This window comes from Pygoscelis adeliae, unplaced genomic scaffold (assembly GCF_000699105.1).
Source record: "Pygoscelis adeliae isolate BGI_AS28 unplaced genomic scaffold, ASM69910v1 Scaffold91, whole genome shotgun sequence".
NCBI classification, from domain to species: Eukaryota; Metazoa; Chordata; class Aves; order Sphenisciformes; family Spheniscidae; genus Pygoscelis; species Pygoscelis adeliae.
The window spans coordinates 3531593-3545993 of record NW_008824196.1 but is presented as its reverse complement, the minus strand read 5'-3'; the positions used below and the strand labels follow the sequence as shown (position 1 = coordinate 3545993).

Sequence of the window (14401 nt, the reverse complement as noted above, 5' to 3'; positions counted from 1 at the left end):
AGATCTTCCTTTTCGAATTGATCAAATGTATTTAACAGTTTGCTTAGATGTGTAATGATATACTGTATTTAAGTGGAAAAAAGGACCAATAAACAGTTGGTAGGTTTTTTATAAACTCTTCTACAAATCTGTTATATTCAGATAAAGTGAAAGAAAATCAACAAATAAACATACACAGTGATAGCAAAAATTTCAAAACATATCAGCACTCATTAAGGGATATAAAAGAGTGGTTGCTTTTTCAAGACTACTGAGTAAAGTGATGTTCTAATTCAGATGAGCTCATTTGAAGACCCGATATATAAACAGAAGTCAGAAGAATCCGGACTCTTCAGTATGATTGCTTGTTTAACCTTCTAGGAGTCCATACCTGCAAATTCAGTCTTCAGGTTAATTTAACCAGTTGTTTGTGACACATGTGCGGTGTCAGAGGCTGAGATAAGTGAAATTTAGCTTTGAGCTTCTAAATAGATAGAACCATCATTGCTGAATAAAAGCTAATATAATGTTTAAGTAGTTGACTAACTGCTGAAGGCCCATAGTTTCCTACCTTCAGAAATTATGCCAACAGATTGTGATATGGAAGAATAGCATTTCTATTCTTGCCTTTTCCGTTCTCCCACAATTTGTAATAGGGCTAAACAGTGATTACTAAGTGCCATTATTACTAATCTCTAGAATATGTTTTTTCTTACATTTTAATGTCAAAAGAACTGTCATTACTTTTCTTCAAAAGGTACTATTTGTTGGCTAATGCAGTTAGAGGATTAACTTTGAATTCAGGTCAGGCAGATCTAAAATGATGAGCTGTAAGATTTTTAAGAACCAGAAGACATGGACCTTGTTAATTCCAGACGGTGATCAGATTGTCTTTTGCAATAAGTAAATGGCACAAGATGCCAGGCAGTTGCGAGAGAACGACGAACACCTATGTGCTGTAATTTAGCTTTCCAAGAACGTATGGTGATATTACACACCAAAAGTTTTGCTTTTGCAAGTACCCCTGTTTTGACAGCTGTCTCACAACTAAACCCAATTCAGATAGTCAGATTCAGGATCAAGTAAATGTTTCCCATAGGCATTTGTCTAACACAAATCTATAAAATAAAACTGTTTGCCTATTTCACATGAAATATCTCCTCATCAAACAATAAATTATCCTGTCTAGGGAAGGAAACTGTAGCAAACCCCTGTATTCTACCTGACTTTTCACTGTTGGAGAAATGCTTGCAGTCTCATTAATTTTCCAGGAATGCAGGCTCTCCTTCCTGTTACATAGAAATAACATAAATGCTGCCCATTGCTTACTGTTACTACTTTTGTCTTAGAAATTGTTAGGCCAGTTGTGACCCCATGGATTATTTTAATTAAATCTTTGAATTAATCTTCGCTGAATATCTTATGAGACTGAGAAAGAAGAAAACATGCTAAGCTGAGAAACTTTTAAGTCCAGATTACCTTATGGTATTTAAAATTAGCATGAAAAAACATTTTGCAGAAAAAAACCAACCTTCACCTATAAATCACAGGCAAGTGATTTCTGTAATAATTTTGATTTGGAGATCCTGTCTCACTTCAGAAACCATGTCTTACTGCATAAAATACTTATCATGGTAAATAAACATCACCAATTGCTTGCTTTCCTTTTCATTGATTGTAATTGATCATAATATTTAACTTATTCAACTGACCTATTCTTCAATGTATTTTTTTAATGCATAAGAAATAAATATTTTAACAAAAGTAATGCTAAACTAAATATTATAAATATGGAATGGGATGGGTAGGAAGACTCTTCTTGTTTTTCTTTTTAAATTTTTCTATAGGAGGCATTTCTCTTTGAAAGAGTGCGTTTCAAAGATGGGTCCAACTCAGTGAAAGATAACCCTAATTATTAGTAATTACAGTTTCCATTTAGTGCAAGAAAGTAAAACTCATGCAGAAATATTTTTGAGCTTCCAGTACACTGTATTATCTTTCTTCAAATACACATTGTAAGCATCTACTTTATCTTGAAATGCAATATTTAAAATCTGGACTTTAAGTAAATATTTTGTTTCAACATCCTAAAATAATTATTGTAGACAGAGAAAATTAGGGACTGTACTAATGAACTGAAGAATGGAAAAGACAGATTCATTCCTTGCATAACTGACAAACTCAGGTCACTTTTGTAGAAGATAGCCAATGGGGATAATAACTTAGTGACAAAATAGAAAAAAAAAGTAATAATTCAAAAATTACCAGGCCATTAATCTTGTCTTTAAAAGAGAACAAACTAATTTATTTCAGAGAGGGTTAAACCTGAAGTGCAATTTATAATCTTTTTGGTAGCCTAGTAATGTTGAAAGATTAATAATGTCATTCTGTATGATTCGTCTCTTGAACTTGAGCTATTTTTGTGAAAAAACTGAAGTCGTGATGACATAAGGCAAGAAGAAAGCTTCAATTTGCTGTTCATTTGCAGAGAGGTGAGAACTGAATACGAGGAGCACCACTTTGTGAAATAGAATGAGCAGCATCATGAATAAAGATTGATTGCACTTTCAAAATTCAGTAGTTGTCATTGAAGATATTAGAATAGTTTGAGTCCAGTTGTTACACGTATCGTCAGAAAAAAAGCCAAATTAAGAAGAAGAAGAAGAAAAAGAAGAAAGAAGAAAGAAGAAGAGAAATTCCACAAGAATTTGTCAGGTGTTCTCCCTCAGGGAGAAGCAATTTGTTTGGAGTTTTATCTGTAAGGTTCTGTTGTGTCATTACATTGTCTCTGACCTTCCTCATTATCTTTTCCAACTTTAGGCGTCGGTTTCTAACCTTGGAAAACAGTGAAAAGAAACAGTCTTTGTTACATATAAAACTACAGTGAAGTTTTTACAGCTGCAGTCTTCATGTAGTTTTTCAGGTTTCTTAGAGACTATTGGGAGAGTTGGACTGGGGAACTCTTTTTATGGCCAGTCACTGGAGCTCCTCATGTGCCTTCCCTTCTCCTTTGGAAAGTGTCCTACAAGGGCTAGTGAAGGGCTTAAAATACTGTGAAAGAGTCTGATCCTTTCTGTAAGCAAGAGCAGAGGAGTCTTTGCAGCAGAATTGTTAGACCTTGCTATGTCCAAAGATGGACAGCATTTGTATTGCTTCTTCCTTACTCCAGAGATTACTGTGAGGAGTTTTTCCTACATGCGGTGGATTGGGCAAATGGGACTTTACATGATTCTGTTCCAACTTGGACACCCCTGGCATTTTCGGAAACTCAGACGCTCCATCCAAAATTGGGCATAGCAAAAGTCTAATGAGTAGCTCCCATGAGAACTACTTACTAAACTTACCAGAATTCCAGTCATTGCTGGGGCTACTATTAGCCAAATATACTGTATTGTCTCTGATATCTCTCATGGTAAGTGTTGACAAAAGTATAGTAACTACTATACTTTTTTGATATTTACAGAAATTCATACACCTTAAATTTTTCTACTAGATTTAATAGATCTTTTAAAATAGGTCTCTCTGTGCACTACTAAAAACAATAGAAAATATTGTTTAGATGCTTAAATATGCCTTTTTTTAGGAAAATAAAAATTTGGCTAGGCTTATATGATGAGAGTCCTAAAATTCTATGGTTTGTTTTAAATTGTTGCATGTACTGCTGGGGAGACGCTCCTACAGTTTATTGGAACTCTCTCCAGATTCTGCTTGTGAATTCAATGTTTCTTAAAAGCTTTATAACACTGCAATTTTTTTGTTTTGTTTTTAGATAGAAGTGATGCAGTTGAGCTTCCTATAAAATTCATTCCTCGGTATGCTGGTTGCTACCACTGTCAGATTCTTCTGAAGTCCTCCTGCGATGTTCGTGTCTATGAGATTGAATGTGTAGTGAATACAGACCATGCTGAAGCAGAGCTTGAATTTCTAACTCCAGCTTACCAGGCAGTGGTTCAGGATATTCCAATAGTAAGTTCACTTTACTACTAGAAACTAAACTAAGATTCAGGATTTTTAAAAACTGGACTCCAGATCAATACTGTTAAAATTTACAGTTGTAAAATGTACAAATGCATGTAAATACTGACTTGAGTATTACTACTCAAAGTCCATATTGGACATAATATAAAGCTTATTGGGAAAAATAGTTTCTGGCAGTTCCTAAAGTAAATTATGGATTTGATGGGCTCATTTCTAATGTTTCACTTCTGTCCTCACAATTGTTAATCTGTTATTTAATAATGTTATAACACTGAAAGTAAAAAAAGGAGTTGTTTAATCTAGGGAATAAATGTATTGTTTCTGGAAAAAAGGAGAGATATTGAGGAGTAAAACAGAAGAACTAGATTACATACAATTTAAAAAATATGGCAAGCATAGGCAGTATACCATGTATAGTTTTATCGTACCTATTTTGTATATGAAACCCTTGACACATGAGAAGTAAGACCAGGAAGTGAAGACAGAGTGTAGGTTGGAATATCATCTCCCTCAGAAAATTATTGCTCAAAATTTATAGAACTTTTCCGATTTAAAAGAAAAAAAAAATGAAAAAATGATAGGGAAGGAGCTTAAGCTGCGAGAGAAAGGGTAAAAATTCTTTAAGAGATAAAAATGGTAAAATACTTCCTGAGATTTGAACTATGGTTTGGTCTATGTACTTGATGTAACCATTTGATATTAGAGTCACTGAAGAATAGTAGTGAGTTAATTTATAGAAAAATTATCCTGGGATTTTGTAGACAAATAGTGGGGCCAGATTCAAACAAGGAGACTTAAGGTCTGGGGAAAGACCATACTGTGGATACTCTGTGAAATACTGAAAGTAGACAAGGAACTAGTTCATTAAGAAAGAAAACAAAAAGTACAGAAAATGAAAGGAAATCATATCACTGTTACACATAGATTTTAAGATATTCATATATTGTTTATTAAACACTGATTTATTGAATGTTACTTTAGCTGAAAAACAGCTGTTACATAACACAGAAAGGTAAGGTTTTTTCCCACCTCCTTTAAACAGAGAGTTTCTAAACAGATTGGCTTTATTCTTTTGATTTTTTTTTTTTCACTTCTGAGTGTTCCTAAATATATGATTTTAAATTTCATGCAGGAGTCATGCTTCTATACTCTTAAGTCTTGCTTGTTTTCTTAGGAAGGAAATAAAAAGCACCCCAATTGGAGCGTATACTCTGTCGGTGTGTATGTGTGTGTTTGTGAGAGCGGGAATGTGTATCTCTGTTAGTCTGTCTCTCTAGTCTGTGGAATGAATGCACATGGTCGCGAAGTCTGCTCTAAATGTTATGCCCTAAATTTGCAAAATCAAACACATAAAAATGTGAAGTTGTTCCTGTCCTTTTACATCCTAAGCTTAATTTTGCGATTGCATATTATTTTTTTCACAAGGTTTCTGTCATGTTCAGTATAAGAAATGTGTTTTACTCTGATAAGGAGTTAGATACTTTACATTTTTATATACATTCATTCTAGCTGGAGCTTCTGCATCTATCAGAAATTTTTCCATACTTTTACGTTGTTAGTTAGCACCGTTATATTTGTCATTCAAATTACTGAACTTTGAAATACTCTATGGAGGAAGACAGATGCTCATAGAGAGTGAAACTGAGGTATGGGGTTGTTCAACCTGCTAAACTTAGTTTCTTGAACCTAATAGTTAGTGTTCAAAGCACTTTTTATGGACACTAGCAAACTGTCATAACATCTGTGTGGTAGGTGGAACACTTTATAAATGGAGCAAATAAAATAGTCAAGTGATTTGCTTAAAGCCACACAATGAATTAGTGACAGAACCAGAATAAGAATAACCAGAATAACTCACAAGCATGAGATTCATGTAATTCCATCATTCACTTCCAGCCTCTTCAGTGAAAGAGGTATAGATCCTATACATGCAGCCTTATTATGTAGCTTGGATTTAATCACCTACCATCCTGTGAAAAGATTCTAACTCCCTTAGCATTAATTGTGTTTCTCAGTGACTTAACAGGCTTCAGATAAGATTTCACATTTAGCAGAGATCCTGTAGGAATTAGATAATTAAGTAATTAAAACTGTTTGTAAATGCACAAGTTCAAGGGAGTAGAATTTAAGAAATATTTTATTTTCTAATGTTTGTGGTTGTCCTTAATATCTTTTGTTAGAAGATATTTTTGACAAATTCATGCTGTATTAGAAGGATTTGTTATAGAAGAATTTCAAAGTGACCATGTTTGTCAACTACATTTCTCCAGCTGACAAGTTTTGTGTTCGAGATTAAGAAGAAATACTTACTGGTGTAATCATCACTAGTGTGGATAAAGGAAGCATCTGATACCAATGGCACTAGAAGTCACTGAAAATAAAACACTTAAGCCCCCAAATTTTGACTGTCCTCCTCTTTTCCTTACCAAAACAATCATGGTGATATTTTTCCTCTGTCCCACCTTTTAAAACAGTAGATTAGCAAAGGGTGATGACCTGAAAGTCTTAAAACTGATCAAGCTGGTTTTCAAAAGGATAAAGTTGTTCCTGATGTGGAGAAAAAAAGTATGAGAATAAAAATAAACTTTTGATGCCTTTTTTTTCATTTTATCTTCAGCATGAGGATACCAGTTAATTACATTTTCCCCCCCATGTTTTCTACCAGAGATGAAGTAATTGTTGTTATTACAGAATTGGAGACCACAGTGATGGAAGTATTTTGAAAAACTGAGGCACTATACAAATCTCAACATTCCAAACAGCCATTTGTGCTCAACTAGGAAATTTACCTCTTAACAACTAAGAATTAAGCATTAATCATACATGTTAATCAAACCTTAGGTATATGATACTGCAGGTCTTGTGCCATGCCATGGGTTAGCTCTGATGACCACAGGTGGTGGTTCTTAGTTTCTGAGGTTGAGATAGCTGAGCCTGAGAGACTTTCAAAGAAGGAAACAAGGATCGAAGTATCATCTCTATTCCCCAAAATCCATTGTTTACCTCTGACATTTCTATATAGTTTTCCATGCAAAAAGGCTGTTACGGGTCAAAGGATTACTTCCTCTTTTCATAAATCAGATCAATCTTCTCTGTTTTGACAAGGCAGGTGTTAGTTCTTGAATGCCAGTTTATTTTCTTTTTCAGATGAATGTTCACCTTTTTGAAGACTGGATGTTTGGTCATCTGGTTCCTTCAAATACTGGGAGGCTGGATAACATCATTTTAGTTTTACTGTTTTTCTGCAGCCCCATTAAGCATGTATTTCAAAGTATCTCACTTTCTACCATAATCAAGCAGTCTTGTGATACATCTGGATGCAAGACAAACATGTTTCTTAAATAGGCTTTCATGCTACTCAGGGCAGGGATTCTTTAAAATAGATTAGTCTCTTGAAAGACCAGTTTCTGAGAAGACAGGACTGTAAATACTCCTTTGGAGACAGAGTCCTTAATTCATAAGCAAGGCTGATCCTGTAATATAGTCAGTAGCCAAATGAGGCAATATATGCTAGTATACCACATCAGCACTTCAAAGAGGTACGCTACGATTTTCTACAGATGCAAAAGGGACAGAATTTTGGCAAGCATTAAACAGCACCATAAAGATACTTGTAAATGTTTTTAATGATACTTATAAATTCCATCTTGACCATTAGCTATATCGTTTACATATTCTTCTAATGAGTGTTCTTGCTGAATATACTGGTATCATAGTATTGACACCAGTACCTCAGGCTGCCAGGGATAAGGGATTTACTATTAGCTTAATTCATTTTTAAAAGACACTATTTTATTCTCCCCAAAGGTGCTCTGAGCACAGTACTTTGGGAAAATGAGTACTGTGCTGTGATTTGATGCTAACTGCAAGTAAAAGCTGAAATGCATGTTAAGAGCTTTAAATGCATAATCTAATTTACATCTTTACTTTGATTTCAGAGTAACATGTCCAGCCAGGACTGGAAACTTGAAGCAATTTTGGAAGGACAGGGTTTTTATGGCCCTCCTCTAATAAATGTGGGTTCAGGTGAAACAGCTCTGTACCCTCTCATGTTCAAGCCTATTGCTGAGTGCATAACAACGGTAAGAGGCAAATTAGTTTCAACATTTGAAAAGGATGCTTCTGTCAATAAAATTTACATCCGTGTCCAAATCAGGAAAGTGCTTAAGCAGTTACTAACATTAAGCATCTGCTTGAGAGTCAGGAATTGAAAGATTGCCTACTAGCTGAAGTGAAAAAACAAAGGAACTAACTTTGCAAAGCTTAAGACTAGACATGATAGATTTCCTCACCACCCTTTGTTATCTCTTCCTGTATTTGGTCTTCTATCAAACCCTCCATTTTAATGAAACAACCAGTTACTCTGTAGAGATTCTGAACTTTGATCATAAAATGTACATTGTGTTAGTTTGAATTTAAATACATATATTAAATCGTATTTCATTACCTAAGTGATGAAGTAGTACCATTAAGTATTTCTTGTTGCATGCATACATCACAAATGAATTTATGTGATGGGTACTTTGTTTTCATAAAATAATTTCTGTTACAAGTTAAGCCACTACTTAGAAGCTGCTTTTGCCATCAGAGTAATGACTATTATGAATGCTAAAATGAAGAGCAGAGCAAAGGCTATGACACCTTTAGCAAGAAGCAGTATACGTATTTTTGCCTGTATACTAGCTGAGAGATTTTGACTGCAGGGTGCTATTCAAATGTGTGAATTGCCAAAGACAAAAAAAAGAAAAAAAAATGTTCTGTGAAACACTAGTTTCTGCATGCATTACCAACCAAATATAATGTAGTTTAGGAATCCAGTATTATAAAACTCAGTATTAAAAAGTCAAAAGCCCTGAATCCTTTGACGACAAATAATTATGAAGAACATTGTAGTTGAAGGACAGGTGGAAATGATTGAGCAAAGTTATATTTTACGTGAGGAATAAGGATGCATGAGAACATATTTTCTTGGATATTTGTTTTCCAGGAAGAAGCCAAGAGGTAGAAAATCTAGAAGTATGAAGGCTTTATATTGTTAAATTTCCTAATTTAGAAAACTTAAAAGCTTTTGTTTCTTTAGTTTTCTTCTCTGTTTAACAGCAGAGTTCACTTAAGAACTAGAAAAGTCAACAGGAACACTTCCATGTAAGGATGCTTTGTTGCCCGGATTTAAGATTAATAGACTAAAGGAGTTGGCTTGGCAGCCAAAGAGGACTTTTGCAGTGCTGACACTTCTTTTTTCTTCTTCTTTCTTTGTCATAGGGAAAGCTTATTCTGCGAAATGATACAGCTGGCACTGAAAACATCTTTAGCCTTAAGGGAATAGGGAAGAAACCTCTGGCACAGGATCATATTGTGATAGATTGCCAAGTGAGAAAGGTCACTCGAAAAATTTTATGGGTGCCCAATTATACCAAAAACAAGTTAACGTACAAGGTAAATTTTTGCAATAATGTGACAACTATTTTTCTATACAAGGGCCTATGAATTATGTATTACAATAGTAAATATTATTGTAATTGTAATAATTGTAATAATAACACTATTAAAATTAATGTATCCATGAGAAATTATATCTCACTATACTTTATAGTGTATGGATATGTTTATAGTCAGGAAGTCTCTGATATAGTGTATGATTTTACTGTATGTTCCATGGAAAAAGTTTTCTTAGTTTTTTAGTCTGGTTCCTAAGGGGACAACACTTCTACAATTGCACTCTGTTCATTTGCTAGTCTTTCCTCCCTTCCTCCTCCACTGGTTTGAAACCAGTGGCCAATTCCATCGGGTTTGAAATCAGAGAAGGGGCTTGAGAATACAGGGTTCCTAAAATCTTCATAAAGCATTGGAATATTACAAGAAAAGGACAAAAATTACTATCCTACTAAGGGAAAGATTGCATCATGAGCTCACTATATCTCTGTTCCTAATGGCCTGGCCAGTCAGTGCTTGCATTTCTTGGAACAAATTATAGCAGTTAGTGTCTTTTGCCCAGCTGTTGTTTCAGGGATATTGGAGGAAGTTGGGAATACTGTATGTGTTTGCTGATGGGAAAGAAAATTTAAAGGAAATAACAAACTGGAGTTGTTGAAGGGCAATGGGTCACTGGGGAGATGGAGTAGGAGGTGCTGAGGTAGCTATGATTTCAGTGGAGGGACATAAGATATAAATTCTTAGAAAATACAGTTTTGTTAGTTTCCCCGCTCAAGAAGATCTTTTTACTATTAAATATAATCCTTATTATTTTTCACTGTTTTAGTTAAATAGATTTTATAACTGTATTTACACAAACACATTTTCCTATTTAAAAACACTGTTGTATTACTGTAACTGCACGATTTTCCTACTATTTATCTTGTCTGCATGTTTACTTTGAAAGTGAAAAAGTATTTCAGTAGTAGTCCTCACCTTCCTTATCCATGTATAGGACCCCATGTCATATGCCAGCAGAGGCAGAATGTACATTAGAGCAAAAAAGATGACTTCTGCTTTTCTTTTCAGCTGCAGAGAAAAGAAGCAGCTTGTTCCTGAGCAAGAACATCTTGGACCTTGCTCAACAAAAGCCATCTTTGTAACTCTATTATGGCATTGAAATCTAGAGTAGATTAGCGTCTAGATACTATGGCTGTATACAATTTGCTAGGAGGGCTCAATCAATGAAAACAAGGCAGGAGAGTGTGCTCTAAAAATTCAGCATATATAAATATATATTTTTGAACTGAGGGGTTTGGGTGTTGGGGCTTTTTTTTGTAGCTTTTCTTTTGGGGGGAAGGAGGGAAAAGGGGATAATGTAGATTCCAGAAGGTAAAATCTGTCTAGTTAACTAGTGTGGACTTCTGAAATGAGTGATCTTTTGTTCTCAGTCTTGGTACCAGTAGCACGAAGTGCTGCTTTACTCAAAATGACAGGTATTGGTAGACAGTGGCCTCACCTTATTTTATAAAGAGAGATCACGTATACCAGCAGCACTCTTCTACTGGTTTGATGGGAATTCATGGCAATGCAAAATCCTTCCTTAAACTCTTGCTAGTCTCCAATCTTTCACCGTTACAGGAGGATTTATATTTAATAAACTTTGTATATCATAAAAAGGTCCAGCTTCATGTTCCTATTTTTTGACTCATTATTAAAACCCCCAAACAAAGTAGGAAATGTATTTTTTGGGCATCACCAGCTTTGACACTTTTCTTTTCAACAATCTTAGCTTTTTAGATGTGAATGCATTTACATTTCTAATACATTTGTACTTTTATCTCTGAAAGAAGTGAATGTTTTTGAAAGTTGACAACAGAACTCTTTCCTCTGCTTTCCCATTTTGTGTGAACTCAATATTTTTTGTGCCAATGAAAGACACTGAAATATCAAACTTTGAAATGAATGCATTAAAATTACTCATTGTATGTCTTTTTCAGAAACATTGCGTTAAACGGATTTATGACAGTTGTGACTATTCCAGGGTGAGCTGGGTCTGATTGAACTTTGAGCTCCTTGAGGGTGTTCTCTGGGTACTGAAATCTGGGTTTTGGGTGGGTTTTCTCTTCTGCTTGGTTGGTTTTCTGGTGGTTTGTTTTGTTGTGTTTTATTTTGCCTCTGTGAAGTACCGCTTGACAGTCCAACCATGTGTGCTCTTTTTGCTCTGGGACTTTTGGGAGAAAAGTAGTAAGGCCAGCTATTTCATGCTTGTATGCATGTAATAAATTAATTGGTGTGAATAATGTATATTCTCTGTGCTAGGTTTTTACCCAGAAGCTGTTGTAGAACAGTTGTTGAAGCAAGGTGGGCTGGAATTGTTGGAAAAGGCATGATTACAAAACCTACCAGTGTCTGGAAACTGTCTCCTCAACAAAGCAAACAATATTAATCACTTCCAGCACTCTCTAGCAGATGTCACGTAGTGTCTTGCGCTACTGTAGTGAGTGAAGATCATTTGCTCGCTTTTAATTCCAAAAAGGTTAGTCTGTAATTAGGATTTAATCAGTAAATCCAGAACATGATCACCATTATCTGTAGTTATTAGGAGAAAGGGGAAAACCTCCTTTAAGAGGGAACTGTGACCAACAACCTTGCTAGAAATGCAAAATAAACTTTATTTACTCAGAAGTGTATAGCACAAAGGGCAACAGGAAAAAGAAGTGATACTAATTTCGTTGTTGTTGTTCATTCCGCCTGATTACTGTAATTTCTGGATAGTCTGTTGTGAAGCAGAGCGTAACAGACTGTGATTTTGTCTTTGTCAGTGTTTCCCTTGGGGGCAGTTGCTGACAGCCCAATAACTCCTCTCCTTTTTAATCCAGCGTCTTTGAAATTTTACCATATTGTCCTTTAGCTAAGTTGATGATTAGGTGGAGGAAATCTTGTCAGCTTTGGTGGAGACAGAACAAAGATAACCCAAAAAGTAATAGTTTTAGAAATGTTTTTGATGGGATCTTTTGTAATTTTGTTGGCTAATGAATATCTTCATTATTGAATTGGTTGGTTGATTAGCCCTGTACATCCTCCATTGATGGAGTGTATCCACTATACAAGGTAACTTCTCATAGATAAACTGGGACATACTTGATATTTTTAAAAAACATAAGTATTTCATTTGCTGAAGTAATAAAGCTTAGCCTGTATCAAGAATCGTATAATATGTGCCAGTAGCTGATGAGCATAATAATTTACAGGCATGTCCATAAACAATTTACTGCACAATGAATACTTACCAATAATTAATTCAGCTGAATTAATACTTGGGTAATTTTGCCTTTGAGGTGTAAATTTAGCTTCACTATTCCATTTTAATATTGAATATATTAAACTATAAACTTAATAAAAACTCATTTCATTAAAAAATTAATTACATTGTATATATGCTACCCTGTTTCGCAGTATTCACTGTATATATCTAATAGCTTCAACCAAAATAAGGGTACTACTGCAAAAGTGACCATCGAAAGTTACGTGTGTGAGGAGGAAGAGGGAAATAATTCTTTCCTTTCCTCCATTAAGAAAGCCCTCTTCCCTCTGAATAATGTTTTTCCCATTTCAAACATACCTAGAGCGCTCATGTCTGGAGCAGCAATAATTATTGTATGTGTGGTTTGCTTGTCTGTGCAACCACTACTATGTATCAAGAGAATCAGGGAGGGAAGAAGTGCCTTTGGAATTCAGTGAAGGTCATGTGCTTGACTCCATCAGTCTACATTTAAAAATGCTAAGCAAAACACTTTCAGTGCCCACAAAGCTTTCCATGATTAGAAAGACAATTTCCATAAATTCCTTGAAAAATGTGAATGTTTTATGAACTGTTTTCTACTGATTGATGTGTAAAGCTTAGGGAAATACTGCCACTGTGCTCTTCATGGCTGATTCTAGGGGATATTACAACAAATAGTCTTTCTTGTGATTAACTTACTCCTGGGTCTGAAAAAACATTACAACAGAATTCATAACGAATTTGTGCATATATAATGTCAGCCAGAGAACACATCCTTCTCTGCTGCTGAATTAATATAAGGTTAGAGACTGCAATGTAAGTGGATTTTAGTGGCTGTAAAATTAGATTCAAATCATCCTACAAAGGTAGAAAGTGTAAAGTATTTCTATAAAATCCAATCTGTCAGTCTCATGACAAAATTTTTTATACCATTTTCTTTTGATTTTTATATAAAACTCTGTCTGCTGGATATAAGTAATTGTCTGGTGTGTTGATGGTTGCTTCTAATGACACCTTTGATAGTAACTTTAGCTATAAAAGTGCCTAATTCTTTCAAGGCTTGGTTTTGCAGTAAAAATATAAAACTCTTAACTGTTTTTCTCAGTGCTGTTCAAAATAGATGTCATTAAAGTAAACTTTCTAGAGGAATCTCAAGGCTCAGTTAAATTACCTTTCAGGTATTAGGTTATACAAACTGTTAGTAATTTCCAAAAGTATTGTAGAATAAATACATAATCAAAACCTATGAAATCCTCTGTTCTTTGATGCATTTCTCTCTGTCCTCTATATATCCATTTTAGATCTTTACAATGTCAATGAAAGAATGACATGAAGGTTGGGTATTTGTAACAAATGTCTCAAAATGATAAAATTATATACTGTACACCTTTAATGAGGGGCTTTCCTGAATAGGCTAAGTCTTTTTTGGTAATTTATGTGACATTTCCTGAGAATAAACTCCATGCAACTCTAGCAACCTGATTGCTGAAGGTCCTATACCCTCATCAAGTTTGCATCCTTTAACCACAAGTAAATCTGTGTATTCCATAATCCCTCTAATTTTATCTGTCCTTCCAATTTCAGTCCTTTTGGCTTCCATGTTGCCTACCTGAACTTCTGTGACAGGCTTCACTACAGAAAAAGTATTCTTCATAGCAATAATGAATGCTACAAAGGCCTACAGAATGTAAGAATAACTGTGGTTGTTGGCAGGTTTTTTTTGTGATTACTAGTTGTGAAATTGTT

General features: G+C 34.8%; 1 protein-coding gene across 1 annotated transcript in view; it reads left to right on the top strand.

Annotated features, from left to right (window-relative positions):
- Nucleotides 1–3112: 3112 nt before the first annotated feature.
- The window catches only part of LOC103925977 (chromosome unknown open reading frame, human CXorf30), a 181235-nt gene continuing 169946 nt past the window's right edge, over nucleotides 3113–14401 (top strand). Inside the window, exons 1-4 of the mRNA XM_009334787.1 lie at nucleotides 3113–3125; nucleotides 3749–3945; nucleotides 7896–8039; nucleotides 9220–9393. Of these exons, the coding sequence (XP_009333062.1) occupies nucleotides 3113–3125; nucleotides 3749–3945; nucleotides 7896–8039; nucleotides 9220–9393 (528 nt within the window). The remainder of the gene's footprint in view (nucleotides 3126–3748; nucleotides 3946–7895; nucleotides 8040–9219; nucleotides 9394–14401) is intronic.